The sequence below is a fragment of the Oxyura jamaicensis genome, chromosome 2, assembly GCF_011077185.1.
Source record: "Oxyura jamaicensis isolate SHBP4307 breed ruddy duck chromosome 2, BPBGC_Ojam_1.0, whole genome shotgun sequence".
Taxonomy (NCBI): Eukaryota; Metazoa; Chordata; class Aves; order Anseriformes; family Anatidae; genus Oxyura; species Oxyura jamaicensis.
Genome location: NC_048894.1, coordinates 58,796,106 through 58,816,904, shown reverse-complemented (window position 1 = coordinate 58,816,904; position 20,799 = coordinate 58,796,106). Strand labels below are relative to the sequence as shown.

At 41.4% G+C, this 20,799-nt stretch overlaps 1 protein-coding gene across 6 annotated transcripts in view; it reads right to left on the bottom strand.

Moving 5' to 3' along the window:
* Positions 1-20,799, bottom strand: part of GLI3 (GLI family zinc finger 3) — a 217,155-nt gene that overhangs the window by 8,781 nt on the left and 187,575 nt on the right. For all 6 annotated transcript variants that reach the window (XM_035318582.1, XM_035318581.1, XM_035318584.1 and 3 more), the window contains 3 exons: positions 6,483-6,632; positions 5,732-5,896; positions 2,761-3,051 (listed from right to left, as the gene is read on the bottom strand). In XM_035318582.1, the coding sequence (XP_035174473.1) occupies positions 2,761-3,051; positions 5,732-5,896; positions 6,483-6,632 (606 nt within the window). The remainder of the gene's footprint in view (positions 1-2,760; positions 3,052-5,731; positions 5,897-6,482; positions 6,633-20,799) is intronic.

The following is a 20,799-nucleotide window of genomic DNA, read 5'->3' as shown; positions in this document are numbered from 1 at the left end:
TATTTTCCAAGCTTAAGGCTCATTGTTACAAGCAGTGGTTGGCCAGAAATGTTGGCGTGTAATAAGACAGGGACAGAGCATCAGTGCAAAAATACTGTACCACATTATCGGCGTCCTGAAGGACCCTAGCACCATGCTCTAAATTATTTCATCTCTGCCCTGTATCAAGAAGGTGATGATCCACAGAATCAAATCCTTTGTTTCATTAGAATTTCAGCAATCTTCTAAGTACACAGTACAGCCTGCTATCTATGGGAATATAAATCTGCTGCAATAGTTTCTTCTTTCTTAACAGTGTTCCCTGCTGATGTAGAAAGATTCTTGGGGCAGTACAGGCTTGATTTATTTTTTATACTCATAAAGTTCTTGTAAAAGAATGGGAAAATTCCTCTAACAAACAGAAATACTCAAATAGACTGACAAACAAAACAGACAGCAAGACAGACAGAAGTCTCTGGAAGCAGTATCTTACTGTAGCTTGTATCACTGTGACCACAAATCTGTGCATGCAGTATTATTTCGCTCCCAAGAACAGTTTCATGTAAATATTTCAAGTTTTTCTGCCTTTTGTTGTTGTTGTTGTTGTTTGTTTTGTCATTGTTGGTTTTGTTTGTTTGCTTTTGTTGTTGTTTTTTGGCCAGCCTGTGATTTTTATGCACATTCTTACCGACAAATGCTAGCTAGCATTTCTGAGGTAGCAGTGAGGGCTTTCACTTTTAACATCAGTGAATGAAGACAGAGAGGCATGGCAATACTCTAGCTTCATATGCCCCTGAGGAGTCTATTCAGATGCAGTAACTATTTTATTATTTCTAACTTGAACGATGATACTTAGAATTTACGAGGCCACACTGAGCAAGTTGATTTCCAAATGCTGGCCATGGCAGATTTGGTGACAAGAATAGAAGCAACTGTTATTACACAGAAAAGAGCTTATGCTTCTGGACAATACCTCAGTGCCATATGGAAGAACAACACTAATAGTTAGAAGCTTGTTCTTGTAGCCACGTGTCAAGATCACAGTGAGGTAGGTTACAGAAGTAAGAACAGCGTTATGGGAAACATACACTTCTAGGTGTGCAACAGGAAAAAAAAAAAAAGAGGAAAAAAAAAACACAACACAATTTCATCTAGAGGGGAAGGTTCAAAGACATTTCTGAAGACATTTCACCAATATAAGCCAGATTTTTCACATGTCAAGTGTTGCAAAATGCTCACAGCACATTACATTTGGGAATGAGTTTGATGGATTGCACATTACTAAATAAAAGAATGATTGGACAACAGGCAGAAGGCTAAAATAAAGACATAAATAATGTTGCAATAAGAAAAACAGTAGAAAAGTTAAAATGCCCTCACCTTATTACCCACTGTCCTTAGGAAGTTAGAACAAGACATTTAAGAGCATTAGACAGAAAAGACATCGGATTAGATAAAAAACAGAAAGCATATCTCAATTCATACATGCAGTAAAAAACAGGAAACACAGAACTGTTTTTAGAAGATACTTTTCAGTGAGAAATATCTAATACTATGCAAGCAATCAGAATTAATATCCCTCTCCTGCAAGTTTTATTCATATTGAAACCATCTACATTGAACAGCTCAACATACCTCAATAATGCTATGGATTTAGGTAACTAGGCAAGAGGCGAATGGGTTTTGCTCCTTTGTAATCTAAGGTAACTATCAGCAAAGATAGCAGAGGATCTCCTTTGGACTTCACAGGAAGTTAACTCTGGGCCCTTGGAAGTTTATGAGATCAGGATTAATACTCCACAGTTTGGCATAAGCCTTAGGCACAATATAGCAGTAACTTGTATTTCAGTGAGTAATTATTTTGAATTACAGGATGAAGATTAACCATCTGAGCAGCTTTCGGAGGACTCAGTTGTAGTGCCAAGGGTTGATCCAGATGAATTGTATACCCAGATATGGAAAAGGATGGAGGGACTCCCTTAACTAGTTTTAACCATTGTGGACAGGATGGCCCACGAAATGCAGGCAGATGAAAGAAGAAATTCTTAATTTAATATAGCATGTCAGAAAACGGAATAAATATTATCCAGAAGCTCTAAGAAGAGCAATATGGTCCTTTCAACATTCAACTACTAATTCAGCTTAATTTACTTAAATTAGACTAATTTGTCAAGTTAGATTAAGTATCACATTAACATAAGAGGCCACATCATAACAGAGATCAAATATTATCAAAATATCTCTTTCTGCTGTTAAAGAAATTCACCTTATCCCATTTCAGTTTGATATAGTTTGTTAGACTTGACAACCTCAAGCCCCTAAAATCTGATTCTTTCTCCAGGTTTTCCATAGTTACCATTGTCAACATTATAATTGTAGTATTTTGAACTGAGTTTTATTTGCACTCTGTTTTTGAGCCTGCAGGATTCACATTCTCTAACTTTCTCCTGTAAACAGGACAGTGGAAAAAAACTGCCTTTTTAAAATGAAAGCTATGATTTTCTCATAATATGCTGATTCCAGAAGATGGAGTTTTAAGAGAAACAATTATTGTGAGAGTTGCCAGCACTGCACTTACTGAATATTGCACAGACTAGATGTAATCTTTTTATTTGCTATTTCTTAGGCTTTAAAAACATTTTACAATGTAAACGAAAAAGAAAACCTCACAAAACCCACCCTTGTGAACTAGAGTTTATGGGTTTGAGCATTTCATAAAGGGATTATTAAGCTGTTACAAAGAGAGAAAGGACAAAGGGAATGGCACGGTGTATTGCATACCATTGGTTTTTCTGCCTTGACCGCTTTTACTTGGAGGCATTCTTCGCGCTTTGAGGTAGTGTTGCTGAGGTCCTTCTGCTCACCAATTGCACCCTGAGTCTGCTGGCCCGGTGATCGTGTCTGAGAGTGGCTGCCTGGGTCTCTGGGTGGCGGAGGTCTCGGGTGGATATCTCCCCGCTGCTTCTTGGTGACATGTGCCTCGGGGCCATGCACGGTCTTCACGTGTTTCCGGAGAGAACTGGGGTCTGTGTAGCGCTTTGTGCAGCCTGGGATCTTGCAAACATACGGTTTCTGCCAAGCCAGGAAAAACACTTAAATTAGATTTAATTCCATATGGGACTCCTGAAGAACTCCTCGGAGCACAGCTGGTGCTACAGTTCTACACTTTCACAGTGAATTTGTTATCTAATTTATGGTCTCTAGAGTGACTGCATCTAGTCAAACCTATTAATTCCCCCTGGTTTGGAAGGTACTCATTAATGCTGCATAGCTTACAGAGGGCAGAACCTCACATGATACGAACTGGCACAGCTTTGACTTATCACAGCAGCAGAGCCAAAAGAGCTATGGCAATTTATGAATTTATGAAGACTGGCCCAACTTTGAATCCTGTCCATTACTCTCAGCAGTTAGATATCCTGCCTGAGTTACACAGAGGCTAACAATCCCCTTCAGAACATGTTGGGACATTTGTTCAGGCAGGAGTATCTGAGGAAGAATTCCTCTCTTGGCTCCTTCAGATCACTAGTTTAAATGTCAAAGCACAGGACTCAATTCCACAAGCATTTTCACACTGCAGCAATATATTCAACAGTAATATTGCTACTATAACAATCACTTTATTTAAAACTAGCTTCCTTTGTCTATGAATTTCTCTTTTTCAATAAGCAATGTGGAGAAAAGTAAATGTACTGTCTTGTAATCTCACCAAGACTTTCTTTGTTCTTATATTATGAGAGGATTAGAAAGGAAGAGTTGAGCCCTTCCTAAACACTCTAATTGCCTCAGGAAACAGAGTATCATTCACTCACTTTTATTACTGAATTGTTTCCAAGAAACTACTATTTTTAGTCTTATTTACACTAACCCTCAAGAAAAAGAGAGATCCTCATGCAGAGTTCCTTAAAGGGGTTTTCTGTCTGTTTATACATGGCACTAGGGAGACTTTGACAAATGTAGCTTCTTAATAGCTATCTGTGGCCTGAGCCTGCTTCCACTTACGTCAGTGGAAAAAAACGCCCATTGATTTGAATGGGAGCAAAAATGTCAATTGTTAGCAATGTAAAGTTGATGCTGAGCTGCTAAGGCAGGTTTTCTCAAGATGCTATGGAAGCACACATCAGCTAGCTCTCTTATGGCTATGACAGATCTTCATCAAGATATCTGAGCTGCTTTAAAATCTGCTTAAAATCTACTTACAATCAAAATAGGACTGTGAGGAAGTGCTGAATTGGGTCTATGCTTTCCAGTGGCATTCATGGCAGGCCCTACATCAGTATACACTGCCTAAGATGTTAGCCCGATAACAGTGAAGGGAATTTTTCAATTGTCCTTGCTGCTGCACCTACCAGAAATGATGTGCAATAGATAACCTTTCTTGGTGACTTACTGCTTGACATGAAATTCTGATCTTGAAACAACAGGCAGCATGTCTGCAAGTCTGTGAGGATCTTATTCATCAACTGCTGTTAGAAACAGATTGGTCCAGACAGTGAACGGAATGAAAGTCAGCTATGGACAAGACTTCAGTGAACATCCTTCTGTATTTTCTGTATTGGTGACAATACACAAAGTAGTTGCTGGGCTTCAGTGTAGTTGTTAGTTGGGCTGCTGAGGCCACATGCTCTAAGGAAAGGGCAAATTCAGGTATGTGCAATGCTCTCTGCTTTCTTTGTGACTCAAGGGATGCTACAGGGACCATGGGATTGTAACAAGATGAATGCACTATGATCCTGCCAGCTCATTCGTGACAGGCCCAACAGAAAGCTAGAGAAGGATTTTCTCATGGAAATGCATGCAGCTGGTATGGTTTCAGAACCATACAGTCAGCGTGGAGATATGTCCTGCCCTACTAGAGCTTTCTGATTCAGGCTGAAGGTGAAGGCATAATAGGGGACAGGTCAAGCAGCAGAGACTGAACTCCCCCAAGATGTAAGATTAAGATGATGTAACCTGTGTAACCTGAAATGGGGCAACAGAAACAGGGACAAAGCATGAAGATGGTGTGACTCATGAAAAGGCGTCAGCACTAACAGGAAACACACAGAGGTGTTACACTGAAAGTTTGTGAGATGGCTGGGACTGCCACAGTGAGTTTCTTTGGAAAAGAACACTGCATCCCTGCTCTGTGAGGTCTTCTCAGAATAGAAAGAAAGAGTGAAATAGGCCAGGGAAGAGGAAAAACGCGTAACTCAGAACTAGTATGGCAACCCAAATTTTCCAGCCTCTGAAGGCTTCTCTGTACCTGTCAGCATCTGCTGCTGCAAAGGACGTTGCAAGATGCTGCAGAGCTTGGCTGGGCAGTCTTTGCTCCAGCTCTGCTGGAGGTGGTGAGAAGTGCAAGAGACTGCAGCTCCTTTCCTCCCCAAGCAAGAGCTGTGGCCCGACAGCCACCAGATGTCAGCACACAACAAGGCAAGAGGACACACTCCAGGGGCTGAATGAGCCCAGACAGCTCCAGAGGGAAAAATGATCGCAGCATGTCAGCTCGAACCCTTCCCTAATTAACACACAGACTTCCATTAGATCCCCCCCTTCCACCCTCCATTCCCTCACACTTAATAAAATGACCCATAGATTCTTTAGATCCATATGACACTAAGATGGTTGTGCTGGTAAGAGCTATCTAGGACTTATCCCCTTCAGGTTGCTGAGATTTCTATGTCTGTAATAAATTGCTACGACTACATTGCAGGTCTTTTTGACTCAGGATTTTTTTTATTATTATTTTTTGGAAGCTGTGTTTACTTACCTCATTGGAATGAGTCCTGTTTTGGTGCTTGGCCCTGTCGGATGCATTGGAGAAGGCTTTGTTGCAGCCTTCATGTTCACACACATATGGTTTCTCTCCAGTGTGAGATCTCAAGTGTGTTTTCAAGTTTTCTAGTCTGGAGTAGGCCTTCGTACACCCTTCAAACTGCAGACAAGAAGTAAGACAAGTCTGGATTAATTTTAATATTTGGACTTGCAAGAAATGGTAAAAGCTGACCTATAAAAGTTTAGAAACTTTCCAAGCCTTCATAACCTTTAGCAACTTAGTTTTGTTTTGATTTGTTGGATTTTAATTTTAGCCCTGTAAAATCCATCACATCTCAAGTTAAAATGCCTTCAGCACTATGTAAATCTTCTCTTACAGGAGAGAACAGTATTTGCATACTTCATCTAAGACAGAAATCCACTGCAAAATCACTAGGAGACTGGTGGCCAGCAATAATACCCAGACGTAGCTTTGTAAGAGAAATAATTAAGCAAATTGAGCCCTGTGTAATATTGCCCCCTGGGGCTTTTTTGCTCTCTAAATCTGAGGAATGGGCCAAGTTATCTAGTGAATCCTCTCTCCTAAACTTCTTATCATCTGGGCCAGCTGGATAACAAAGCAGACATGGCAATCTCTTCCTCAGTAGATGCCTGGTGGACAAGAGGTCAGGACATGCAGCATCTATGCTGTTCTGCTTCCTGTATAGCCTCAGCTCCCCTGTCAAAGCCCGGAGCCCTTTACTCACAGTGCATTTGTGTGGCTTTTCCCCTGTATGTCTCCTCATGTGGACCACCAGCATATACTGGGCTTTGAATGGTTTCTGCTCCCGGGAACAGTCCAGCCATCGGCACACAAACTCTTTCTTCTCACCATGTATATGGTCATTGTTTATATGCTGTTCAGGTAGAAGAAAGATGACAGATTAACAGAAATGTAACTTCATCATCACCTTTACTGCTAATTTATATCAAAAGAGCACCAGAGGCTCAGGTGTGAACTGAGATCTTGAGGTGCTAAAAAAATAAAGATTGTCTGTACTCCAAAAAGAACACGGGGTTTAAATTATACATCACACTGGAAGTCCACTAAGGCCCATGAATTTGTTTCTACTGACGTCAACAGGCCTCAGGGATACAAGCTGTTAAATGGGTCCTGGATAATCTCATGCACACCACTACTTACATGATTCACATTGAGTAATGGTTTCTTGGATGAGGGAAGCCTTAAGTGCCACTCAACACAAACAAGGCTTACAAAATCAATCCCTTAAAAAGACGTCCTCCAACCTCAAAAACCAACACCACTGTTAAATCAAGTTTCCATCAAATCTTTTAACTCACTCCCTTATTACCTGTTTTCTTTCAGTACTGGCTTAGTGTATAGATTGTGGTGGGGAAAACAAACCCCTATGTAGTCCAGTAACTAAAAACTCTGAGTACAGAAGCATCCATCAAGCCAGCTTTTGCCGTTGTGAAGCATGGCCTACCTGAAAGCCTCTCAAAACAACTACCCTGGGCCTGCTGACACTCATGCACATGTCATGTTTGTGGTCAGTGTAATCTATGCGAGCATATCCAGAGTCAGGCCAGGGCTGTGTACCTTTTACTCTTTCAGAAAAGTAGCTTGCTCTGTTGCCTTCATCATGATCCAGGTTTGCCAGAGTATTTAAATACGGATTTAATTCTCGCTGATTGAGTTTCTGAGCAGAAACAGACAGGTGAACAAAGGCCAGCCTCAAGTTATTAAAGTTTAACTGTTAATTTTTTTTTTGCACAATTTCAGAAAACAACAAAAGCATCCTACAGCAGGACTTTCAAAGGTGCACAAAGGCTGGAATTTCAACAGGAGTCACCTGACTCATCCTCCCGGACCCTCTTTGAGAAACCCTGCCTCAGAGACTTCACCATTGCTGTGCTTTCTACTACAGCTTTTTAGCTGTGCCACTAGATGGCTGCATTTCTCAGCAAATGCGATTATTTCCATTCGAATATGAGAACAGCTCCTTCCAGAATTTATTCACGATTGTAGCACAGAGATGAAATCAGTATCTGCTCCATAAGTAGCTCACAGAAAAAGGCAGCCATACAGAAACTCAGTAGTTCACAGTGGAATACAAAGAAAGGTAATCCCAATCTTTTCTAAGGTCCTGAAAACAATCAGAAAACCAAATAAAATCACTCATGTTCGGAATTATACAGCATCCCCATGGCAAACACATGTGCGTTGCCCGTAAAAGATGACTGCTCTTTTCTCTTTCTGAAACATTATTGTTATTTCTTAAAGTTTCTGATGGTGCACAGAGTGTGTGAACAGAACAGATGTGCTGGACAAAGTACAGCATGTAATCTGCAGGGGTTTATGTTTCAAGTGCCTATCTCTGTAGTCCCTTTGCATTACACATGCCTGTACCAAACACATACAGATGCCCAGCGCTGTGAAACAGAATCAGAACACTACAATTAGGTTAATGTGTGCTCTTCTTTCTTCAAAGAAAAAGAAGTAAAGCAGCAAAACTTAATAGATTGAAGTAATTCTTGGCCATATCTTTCTTTAAATGCTACAGGCTGTGAGCTATTTGGTTAAACCTACGTGGCAAAGAGGTATATAATATAAAACTGGATGGATGAGACGGGCTTTCTATTTGATTCAAAAGCTTCAAGACTGGTTCAATCAGTTCACAACAGCAGTCCTCTTTACCCTCACTGTCCTGGGTAGACACTCACAAACTGGGGATGCTCTTTCAGAGACATTCGCTACAGGACACTTTTTGTCGCTCCAAATGAGCTTGCACCTTGCCTCCAGAAATCTAGCCTATATCAGTGTGAACATCCTTTAAATCCGTCCTTTCTCATGGGCAAACTGTTCCTTTCCTCATCCCTTTCTCCTGTCCAGGCTCACTGCAGCTGCTGAAAAAGTTCACCCAGGATTGTGACTAAATCATCCACCTCTGTACATCACTGCACTGTCTCATCTGTCATGCATCTTGTGATCACCTTCACTTCACTGTGTAACTGTGTCACTCTGCCCTGCTTCCTTACTTTGTCACTCCTTTCCTGTTCCCACTACTCTTGCTACAATCAAACCCTTCCTTGCACTGTTCCTGCTCACTGCACTGATGCTCCAAGAGGCCTCTTGAGAGTTTGCCTGCAAAGCCATCTTGTTCTCATTTAACTCCTCTGAGGATCCTCATCTTCAGGTAAAGTCTAGAAGAAAAGAGCTCATTGCATCATCTGCTAATCTGGGCAATTTCTTTAGCTCTCACATGACCTCAGCTGCTTTTTGTCTGACCAAACCTCTCAATGCTTTTTGCAGAGGGGCAATGTTTTAGCAGACCTACAAATGTGCCTGAATAGTGGAAGGCTGGTCTGGAAGAAGACCCTTGCTACCCATGAAATGAGCTAAAGTAAGAGGACAACAGCAGAACTCAGCAGTGTTCTCAGGTAATGAGGCTCACTGCCTTTGTTACCCTGACTGTATAGGGCCATATTCAAATGCCCTCGCACACCCAAGGTGTGATGGGAAAACTGATCAGCCATCTGCTATGGACACCTATGAAGTACTATACCAATAAAAAAGGTACTAAATTGACAATACTGGGATTTTTTTATGATTATAATCTGGCAGAAACAAATGTGCAGTATTTAAAACACATTTAAAGGAAGAGGGAGGTCCCCCCGTGCAAGCAACAGCAATTAGAAAAGTTCAGAAGTTTGTGAACTCTGGCATTCAGGTTCTTTGACTCAGATAATTACCTTTGGATTTTGCATGGTGTTTTTGACTCCCCAGTTCTCTATTATGAGAGGGAATGAATAGTTTTGAGCTTGTAAAACAAAGAACAGTCAGGAATAAGAGTATTATGCAAAGCAGAAGCTTTGGTACAGTACAATAAGGATTTATAAGGTTTCAATTTATAATCTGTTTGTAACCTTATTACACCCATGAAATGTCACATTCCAGGGACTAGATCAGAAGGATTTTTTATTTTCTTGGTAAAATTGAATTTTGATGCAGTTTCAGGGTTTGAAAAGGCTTTTCTTTTAATTTTGTAGACCCAAACCTGCAAGTTTTATTTACATTGGTAATCCTTATGACAGTAAATAGGTGCATGAAAGCCAACAATATTACTCCCTAGTGTCAGGCTTGCTAACATAAGACTCTGAAGGACCAGCTCAGAACTATTAAGAATTTCTGACCTGGAAAAAAAAAAAAAAAAAAAAAAAAAAAAAAAAGCCCTGCTAAAGGCTGGGATCATTTGCAGAATTCCAGTCACTTTCATGCCATTTCAATGCTTTTTACCAAACGTCAGTCTGTCCTAGCTATTTTTCTTTAAAGAACGCTGCTATTAACATTTGCCTACAAGGTGAACAGAGGGAGCTGACCTCTACACTGATTTTGTTTTTGGAATGCCCTGGCTTTGATGAAGGATGCTCTGAGGTGGATTTCAATTCCAGAGCAAGAAAAAGCCAACAGATTTATTGAAATTAAGACTGAACTTGGTGTGTCATCTCTACTGAGGAAGCACCAAAAAATGTCATTTGGAAGCACAACCTGCATCATCCTGGAAGCATAAATGCTTACACAGTAAGAAACACTATCTTAAAAGGGAACACGCTGGAAAATACATGTTTTTATACAATCAATGCACACTCTGCATGTAACTCCATATTGTAGCAGATAATGAGATGAAATTGGAAGTGGGACCTGTAATAATCTTAGTGCTTCACTTCCCTCTGCTGTGTGTTTTTTTTTTAGAAGAAAGGAAATGTATAAGCATATCCAAGTTGACTGCTTGGTACCGTTAGTTATTCAATACATATAAACAAAGGCCACATGTTCTGTCACAGTAGTCAAACAGCAGCAGGAAAGCCTGCCCTTCACACCAGTGGAATGAGCTGGAACAACAGAAAAAAGAGTGATTGTCACCTGCTACTGAGATTACATCTGAAAACGAAGTGTCATTTGAGGGATAAAGCAGAAAAAAATGGTCAATGCTGCTTTCTATCCTGAACATGCTACCTCAGAATACATTAGGAAAAAACTAGGAAGGGACCACACTACATTGGTAAATTGAGTAAGAAGGCATCATATCAGCATTGTCAAAAATTGCTCTAATTTCAATTATACAATGACAATTTAAGGCTTTTTTAGCCTCTCAGTTATTCCCCTGTATTTTAAAAATTAAAAAGGTGCTAAATAGCTCCTCACTAAACCTCACTACTGACTTTAAGCAGAAGAAGCACTTAAAGCATCTTCTAGCACATGTAATATCTTCCCCTGAACTGTGCTGCCAAAGAAAAGCCCTCAAACCAGCAGTGCTGCTGCGTTTAGTGCGTAGGAAATGAAGAGCGAACTGTGAAGAAGCACTGCAGTGGGACAGCCGCTAAACACAGCTTATCCCGAGCTGCACGAGGGAGCTGCAGAGCCCTCAAACTGCACAGGGGAAATATGCAGAGACTGCATCCAGCAGTAACAGACTCAGCAGCTCTGAGGCTGGTTTGGAAGGGATTAGTTGTCCCTGACCTGTCAGTCCCACAGGGAACACTCTTATTTACATGTTTTGCAGAGGGGATGTAGATTTGTCCCTAAGGTGATGAACAGTTAGAAACAGGAGGGCACTTCCTGGTCATCAAGCCCAACCCGCTACGGCAAGCTCCACTATGTGTAATCCTGTTCATGAACCCAGCAAGCTTCATCTTCTGTGTTGGTGCTCTGCTCCCTCTGTCCCCAGCGGAAAGCTGCTCTAGGAACTCACTCCTGTGCTGGTTAGCAACTCATTTATAGCTTCGATTTATTCACAGCCAATTTATACTCATTTGTTCTTGTGCCAAAGCTACCCTTCAGCTTAAACAGCTATGTCCCTGCATGGTATTTATTTCTCTTCATAGCTCACCCCCAAGTAATCTACAGACTACACTCTCCTCTCTGTCTTCATTTGCTGGATTAAATGAACTGGTCCCCTCTGGTCTTCTGCAGGATGACCAAGTCCTTGCTCCCTCTCTTGTTACCTTGCTTTGGCTTGAGGTGTGGAAGTCCCCGCGTCGTGTCTGTCACTCTATGGCTACGTTCCTCATTGCTGCTTCCAGGACTGTGCCAGCCCACCCCACCTCAGCAGTCCTCCCAGCCCTGCTCTTCACCTCTTCTAGGCCAGAGCTCACCTCCTTGACCAGAACAGTATGAAGTACAGCAGAGCTAACCAGACCTGGTATAACAGCATTCAAACTTCCCTACCCCTGCGTAGGTGTAAGTACAGATCTCTCTTTCTCTGTGGATAGTTACTTGAGACCATTTACAAAGCACCTGAGGGCCTCATAGATTGTTAATTTCTCTCTCCTAACAACAAACCTTGGGAAACAGTATCTACTACTGCCGCCACAGTAGAGATTGAGACTTAAGGCTCAGGAAAAGTAAAACCTAAACTACATGCACTGAAGTATTTAGGTTTCTGATTCCCAGTGAAAGTAGTCGCTCCTTCCTGAGCAGTGTGCATACTGTTGAGGTTCTTGACCCACACAGCTTCCTGAGATGGATGAGCAGTTGTAAAAAGAGTATCATCATTCAGAAAAGTGACAGGGCAGCATTTAAGCAAGTACCCATGCTTGCCTGCTCCCCAGGGATGCAATCCATGGTTCATCACTGCTCCTCAATACCATTTTAGGTAGTCAGGCAACTAAGAGATGACATCAGCCTGGCCTCCCTACCATCGCATTAACATCTCGATAAAGATTAACTCCATGATCCATGGCAAGATGGACAGACAAAAGCTTTGTAAAGAAGTCAGGGTATAAAGGAGGTCCTGGTGAGGCAGGAAATACTCTGCAACAATAGAAATCCCATTGTGAGGAGGCAAAAAAACTGCATCTCTGTAGAGTGAAATCCCCAGCAGACTTTTCAGACACATTCCAATCACTGCAATCGAGTCTCTCTCTAACCTCTGTGACACTCTGTTAGAACAATGCATGCATTTTAATTTCCTCTTATCTTCTGGAAAATAGGTATGGATCCCTTCTGTCCTTTCCCTACTAAAGTTCATTTGCAGACACAACCAGGTTAAACAACCACGAGAGTATGCTTCTGACCTTGTGTCCTTAGGGTGGCATAAGTATTTAAGTCATTTTTAGTTCCTAAGACAGAAGAAGCACTTAAGCTGCTTTGAAGCCTTACGGTGGCATAAACGCTTACTCCTCTTTCAGCTCCTAAAGCCAAGTCAAAGCCATAGTTATACATGAAGAACTCAGCGTTTCTGCATAGGTCCGTGCCTGTGGAGAAGCTCAGATAACTATCTCCACTCCTGCTTCCTTTCCTTTGGACACATATTCCACCAGAGTCCTTGCAGCTGTCTTGCATACTTTATATCAGATTTAAGAAATACTCTGTTGACAGATATTTACTAATGCTAATTTAGCAACATGACAATTTCTAGTCCCCTGATCTGGCCCAAATCAGCTCAGTGCCTCGACAATCTTGACACCTTTGCTGAAACACAATGCCCACAGTTAAAATCAGCTGAATCTTAAAAGCACTGCCCGGCAATTTCCTCTGTGTATAATGAATGGATTAAATACTGTGTCTGCACACACACTGAACTCCTCACTCCGCAGTGTTTGATCTTGTCATTCAACCTCAAAAATTAATTTTCAGAGTTTTCCACTAAGAACAAATGAAGCCCCCTGCTCTCCCCCAAGATTTGGTCATGATTGTAAACCTCAGTGTGGACTAGTGGCATATCACAGGTCAGCAGTCAGATATTTTGGGGTTACATATGAGAGAGGAGTGTGACTTATTTAATAGTATAACTAAATATGTGGTACAAATGTTTATAACTCCAGCATGACTACAAAGGTTTTATTCATTCCATTAAGAAAAATAATCAAATCACCAAATAAAAGAAGTTTCAATCAAAAAGGCGTTATTTCAGAAAGTTGCAAAGTATGTGGAAAATAGGTACTATTACTTACACAGTTTAACAAACTTAATATATGAACTCTTTGTACATGACCTGTACGTGACCAGCTGAATTCACACTTGAAGCTCATTTATTCCTGTACTGCTCTGGATTCCCGTCTCTGTCCCTTGAGAACTGGCAACAGCAGTCAATGGAGAAAGAGAGGGATCAAAATTAGAAGCCCAAGTCAACTGAAAAATAATGATGATTTATAACTTAAGACAGCCTGCAGACGTAGATGGAAGGGGATGCCAGGCACTAGAAAAGGGCAGCACGGAAACCAGTAGGTGGAAGAAAGGACGGAAACAGTAAGAAAAAAAGGAAAGTGGGGAAAGGAGACTAAGAGATGGTTCCCATCTTGCACATCTGTATTCAAAGGTGGCTGCCTACACTATAAAATTCTTTGTACAGCCCATCAGGAACCTTTCCACCTCAACCAAGAAAACTTTTATCTCTCTTTTTTAACCCAGCACTGTGTTTCCACACAGGTGTGGAGTGCAATGCTAGGCAGTAGGAAAATATGTTGTCTTTCCAACATATGTGTTCTGCCCCAAGAAGAGACACTGGTGCTGAACGCTTATGGTGGGGAAGCACAAAGTCTTCTGCTCCATAACAGGTCATCACCTTTCCCTAGCAAGAAGTTGCTGCACATCCAACTTCACTGCCTCAACAGCTCCTAAATCCCTTATTCACCTGCCTCGGTCTGAATGGCTTGGGCTAATCTGTCTCTTTCTGACTGCAAGGTGTGAAGGAGCATTGCCATGTGAAGGGCAGACAGAGGGCAACCATGCCTCTACTGGAGATGCAACGAACAGTTGGGGTCAACAGCTGTCTTTGGCCAGCACAGCTGCCACTGGGAGAGGACTGGGTTTACAGCCATATTTTAAAATGTATTAAAGATCTGGGGTCAGGGCAAAACACAGAAAGTGGCTGTTTTTGTCTCACGGGGTATTTAACTTTGGAAGCCAGGAATGCGGAAAGAATGAGAGCAGTCAGATTACTAACAATTAATAAAAACTTGCATTTTGTTCAGTTTCCTACAAGCATGAGTAGGAGTCATTTTTTGACTCCAGATGCTGCAGGATTTTACACACGGGGCTGGAGAACTCTTGTTCTCTAAATGTGATGCTGTATTACTAATAGACAGGAATATGCTAATTCAAAGGACAAAACCCAGCAGGACTGTTTTCTTCTCACCTCCCTGTTTCAGCTGAAAATATAGGTCTGATTATTTTTCTTCATCTCTCTACACTAACAACAGCAACAAAAGTTCCCAATCCACTAGTTAAAAAATAAATTTAAAAAATGTTTTCATTCTGCTTCTCCTTTTGTTCTCCTGCAATAAATCCTGTAGTTGTCTCTGTTGCCTATCAATAGGTTAAACATATCCAACTTGTATGTTTAAATGCTAAAGACAGAGAAGTCCCCAAGGATACGTCAATTGTTGGCTCCTGTACAAAGAAAATACTATATTTTGCTCAGAAGAGCTTTCTGTGGCAATTTAAGCACAGTGAGACAGACACAATATCCTGGAGAGAGGAAAACCTGCCTTATTACATTCCTGACCCAAGAGAAAGGATCTGCCCTTAGGACATAAAGAGAATCAGTGGGGAGGAAAAGAAGAGAAAAGTTATCTAATCCTAAAAATAAAGGCAGTGGTTCATAATACAGCATGACCTTCTTTTAATCTCTGATGTAGTAGTTATACAGTATGGATATGATACAATACCAGCAGAGAAAACAGAGCTTGCTCATCAGGCTGAGAACCAATTCTCTTAGACTGTGTCTATGTTTGCAGGTTTTGGACAGCTTTTTGGTAGGCTTTGAGATATTTTGTGGGGGGAATGGAACTTATGGGATATTGTGAGGATTCTTTCCCAATAACATCACATCTTGTTCTTGTTTCATTTAATACACATATATTCACGTATACAGTACAGTCAAGTCTGTTAGCAGTAACATGCAGCTCCATCAAGGGCAACGTTTTACAGCTCTCTCTTGATTTCCTGTGTAAAAGCATGCAGCTGTAAAGCAATGGGCAAAAACTGCATCTTTATTTCCTAAAACTGAAAATTTAATAAATGAGATTCTGCCAGAACATCAACATAAATGTCGTGGATATTAATCATTCCACTTTTACAGCAGTAGGAAAGATGCTTTAATGACTCTCAGCTTTGTTTCTTCTCTGATGTTGCCTTCCATAACTCTGTCTAAAAATCAGGTGCCATCTCTTCCTTGAAAGTTGCATTTTTGTATTAGTAGCTGGGAGGTTAATAGGTGAAACTGGCATTGTTACAGGAATTCATGCCTTCTTTATTCTTTTTTTCCAAGTATATGGAAATAATTTTTCAGGACATGCTGGTGTGATAATGGGGCCTTGCAAGTTCCTCCAGCACTGATGCTCTGTCTTGCATTTACCCTAGTTTAAATAGGGTATCACAGCTTCCACATTTTGTGATGTTAACAAACCAAAAAAAAGTTCCACCTCTCTCCAATCACCTCATTCTGTGACATGCCCAAGGACAGGGCTAATTGCATCTGTGTGAGAGAGCTGTGGCAGAGAAGTGAATGTACTGAAACCAGAAACCATGAAGCAGGTGCTCAAGTCAGCTGTCCTCCAACAGGGATGCTATGGTTTATGGCTCTGCCCTCCAAGGGTATGCCCTCCTCCCCTGAGAACTGCTACTGAAGGGGAGGAAGATGTTACAGGATGTCTGTGAAGATGACTTGGGGCATAGGGAAGAAGAGACACCCCCACTGCTCCTGCAAGGGTACAAGGGGCCAGCTGTAAGCTGTCTGCCCACGGCATTTCTCCCAATCACTTTGTCCTAATCCATCCGCTGCGTGCATTACTTTTCTACTCTGACTGCCCTCTTGGTAGCTTCCACCACAGTGCTCCCTGGTGCTCTATTTTCTGTATTATGTGCTCCACCCCACTGTGTGGACATTTTTAAACTCCCCTTCATCTTCCACTAGCATCTCTTGTGGTTCTTCGTGTGCACTTTTGGCTGCACAGGTACAGAGCTGCACAGAATGTGTAATGTATAAGCAACAAGACCTGGGCAAAAGAAAGCCTTTTGCTGCAGCGTCATCCCTTTTGGATAAGGCAGCCTTAAAGGTAGAACCCCATTATAAACTTCACCCTCAATGAGAGTTTAGATATTGCAGAAATCACTTTAAGAACAATGATTTTACATACCTGTGTTTGGCTCAGTTTTACTTTGTATTTCTTATACTCTTACCATTTTGGTCCCCAAATTACATTCACATGTAAGAGTTACCTGACTTTGGTGTACAGTTCACATGAAACAAATTAGGTTAATTTGGTGCCTGAAGCATAAACCAAGAGACTCAAGACAGACTAGTGAAGAGAAAAGAGGGAAGAGGGAGAAACTCTGCAACAGTGAAGGAGCATTCAAGCTGGGCTCATAAGGATAGGGCTGGAAGAAGAGTCTGAAGAAAGGCCACTTGCTAAAAGATTTAAATCCCACTGCTGACCAAGTGATCAGACTGCTGTTGGCCTTTACAATGCAACAGTGACAGAAGGTGGTCTACTCCCAAGTCCTATACCTAGTCCTGCACTGATGATCTTCTGCCTGTTCTGCCTGCTTTCCTTCCTTCTTTCCCTGCTTTCTGTCTGTCACATATGCACACAAGCTCTCTCCACAGGCCTACTGTGAGCTGGCTACAGACCCAAACGCTACAGAGTGAGATGCAAGAACAATTCCTGCCTCCAGGAAACAGCTCTACTATGGCATGACTGCAGGGAGGCACAAGGCCTCCGCCTGCTGCAGCCTTACAAGAGAGGAGCTCCATGCTCCTCCAGGTATCAGTTACACATTCTTCTCTGAGTCTAGCCCAAACAGTAGTGTACGAACAAGGGCAGAGTTTTTCCTACAGTTGGATGGGGAAGAGGGTAAAAACTGAAAATCTACCCTTCAGCAGTGTGGTGGTTTTACTCAAGTGGGCAGCCGAGCTCCACAACAATCACTCTCTCACTTCCCTCCTCAAAGAGGAAGGGGGAGAAAAGACAACACACAGAGCTCGAGGTTTGAGATGAGAATGATTTAATTAAAGGGAAAAGGCATGGGGAGAAAAAGAAACAAAAGAAACAACAAGGCCATGCGGAAGCACAAAGAGAAAAGTTATTCTCTACTTCTCATCAACGAGCGATGTTCGGCCATGTCCTGGGAAGCAGGGCCTCAAAACGCGTACTGGTTGTTCAGGAGGACCGCCTCCCCCACGAGAGTCCCCCTTTTATTGCTGAGTGTGACATCAGGTGTTATGGAATATCCCTTTGGTTGGTTTAGGTCAGCTGCCCTGGTGATGTCCCCTCCCCATCACTTGCCCACTCCCAGCCTGCTGGCTCTTGGGGGCTTGGAGGGAGTCCTGATGCTGTGCCAGCACTATGCAGCAATAGACACAACACTGGAGTGATACCAGTGCTGTTCCAGCTACGAGTGCAGAGCACAGCACTGTGTGGGCTGCTGCAGGGAAAGGTGACTCCATCCCAGACAGACCCAGCACAAGTAAGTCTCATATTATCTGTGAATGCTGCACAGAAAATACACTGCCTCTTACCTTCTAGGAGTGACTGAATATGGGAGGACAGAAAACTATCTGAGGCTCAAGTTCAAAATTTTCTGCTTTGTGATCTTTGCATTTAGGGATAAAAATTGATTTTGCATGCAACTGCTAGAGAATTTCCACAAAAAACAAGTTTTAAACCCTCACATTAAAACTCCCTCACAGGCAGTATGCAATGTGAGCAGTGGCTGACTTCCTTCTAAATATATACATACATATATATATATAAATATGAATATATACATACATATATATATATATAAATAAACACCCCAGTACTTTGCACTACTACAGGTGTTAGTGTAACACACTTAAAAGCCTGTATCTGGGCTTTTCTTACTGGCATAGAAAGATCTGCTGCCTGCACGCTTGAGAAAGAAGTCATCATAAAGAAGCATTACGCTAAGATACTTGATCGTATTTGCAAATGGCATGAAGAAGGAAAATGCCATCTCAATTTTGCAAGAGGCACATCAGCACACATGAGATACTACATACTTCAGATGTTTTCCCACATTGCTGTAGAAGGCAAAAGTCTATAGGCCTCCTTCCTGCCACCATAACTCATCTGACTTCAATGGAAATCAGACCTGCTGTATATATTAAACCTGAAATTAACTATTCTCCCCCTGTATTGTTTGCCTTTGATAAATTTCAGCCATTGCTCCTAGCTGAGATGAGCAGATCCTGACTCTGTGAGCTGCTCCGCTCACATGGGCTCTTATGGGGGCTCAGAGCCTGTTAAACCCGATTGGGTCCAACCACATTGAGCTCTCTGCAGGAGTGGGTTCTTTAGCAGCTCTTCTACTCAGTTATTGAGCAGCAGGTTCAAACTATGCTCAAAGTAATAATATTTTCCTTTAAAATAGGGTATGTTAACAAGAAAATAAAATGGGAAGAGATTTCTAACCTTTACATTCCAGACCAGACTGGTGGAGCCAAGAAATAAATGCTCAATAGTAAAGATGCCTAGAGCAGAAAGAAATGTAAGTAAAAAAGAACCCAGCAAAATATCCCAAGAACTGTGTTGCACAAAATGAATATATAAAGCCAGAGCTATTTTACAGAAATTGTATGGCTTTAATAACAAAAATCTGTTAAAATTTATACTGCCTTTCAGTGCCCAGTTTTGGAAATAGGCTGAAAGCAGGTTAGTACCAACAGGCTCTTTGAGTTAAAATGTTAGCATACATTATAGCAGTTTGATATCACTCTATATTAGCAGAGACAAACCACTTAATCTCATGAGCCAACTTATAAATCTATGAAAGGGTACAGCAAGACAGAATAAGGAAAAGTCAAAAAGTATCATTTTAATAAGATTTTGAAGACTTCCAAACTCCCAGTTTGGTACAGTGGGTCATCCATCTACACAGAAGGATTTGCAGAATACTTGATCCCTTAAAAAAAAAAAGACACTGCCCTTTTTTTTATGGAAAAGACCATGCTCCTAATGGGGTGGAATAGCAAGGTAAATGTCAGACAGTTAAATGGACTCTACTCCTCAGGGTGTATTAAACATACAGCTAGTAACACTAAGCAGACTAAGTAGACAGGACTTGCTGAACATTATGAGCTTCGTTTAGTTCAACCTCGGACCAGATTTTGTAAAACCACACACTTTCTTCTGCTCTTAATACTTTGATTACAGCACAACTAACACTGATCCACTTAAAATGAAAGAAAATACACTCCTCAGCGGGGCTTACCTGTGTAAATCAGTACATCTTTTTAGTTTTATTATTTTTAGAGCCCTGTGCTTACTGCATGAACACATTCAAATTGCCTATACAATAAAAATACCAAAACTTTGTTTGCAGAAAGACATTGTTGAATAGAGGGATTTCTCTCAGCAAATGCACTTAGGTGTTTCCTTATATGTAATCTAAGAAAGCTGCAGGTTCGATTAGGAGATAATGCCTGATCCACTTTTCACAATTAAATGCAGAAAAAAAAAAAAAAAAAAGAAAGCTGGGAATACAGTGACTTAAAACACCCAAGACTTCTCACAGAATCTAGAAAGAAAAATTATGGCAGTGATAAGCATTATCAAAATCTTCACGAGGTAATGCATGTTTTACAATTTGTTTCATCACAGAGGAAATGCTGGCAGAATTAACGCATCAGTGGGTAACAAGTAGCACTGTGTTACAGTCATAACATCATGACAATTGGAGGAGATAGTTTGGGCTTTTCCTTTCTAACATCTCTAAAAAACATTTCTAACAACCTTCAGCATGCACAACAGTTTATTACTCCTGAAACCTCCCTTGGCTTTTGTCCATCGAACGTCTATTTAGAATTTATCTTTCACACCCTTACTAGGCTTGGGCATCCCAGCCACAACGTAGCAAAGTCAGGTTAGCAAAGGTCTCTGTCACGTTAGAAGCTGGATGTCCTTGATAGTCCTTCATCTTTCTTGGGCCATGGGATAATATTTTCTATTCTCTTGTATGTACCACAGACACTCTTGTGTTGTAGCCAGACTACAGCCCTTGGTTGGAGCAACTGGAATGAAAACTGAGCAGGGCCT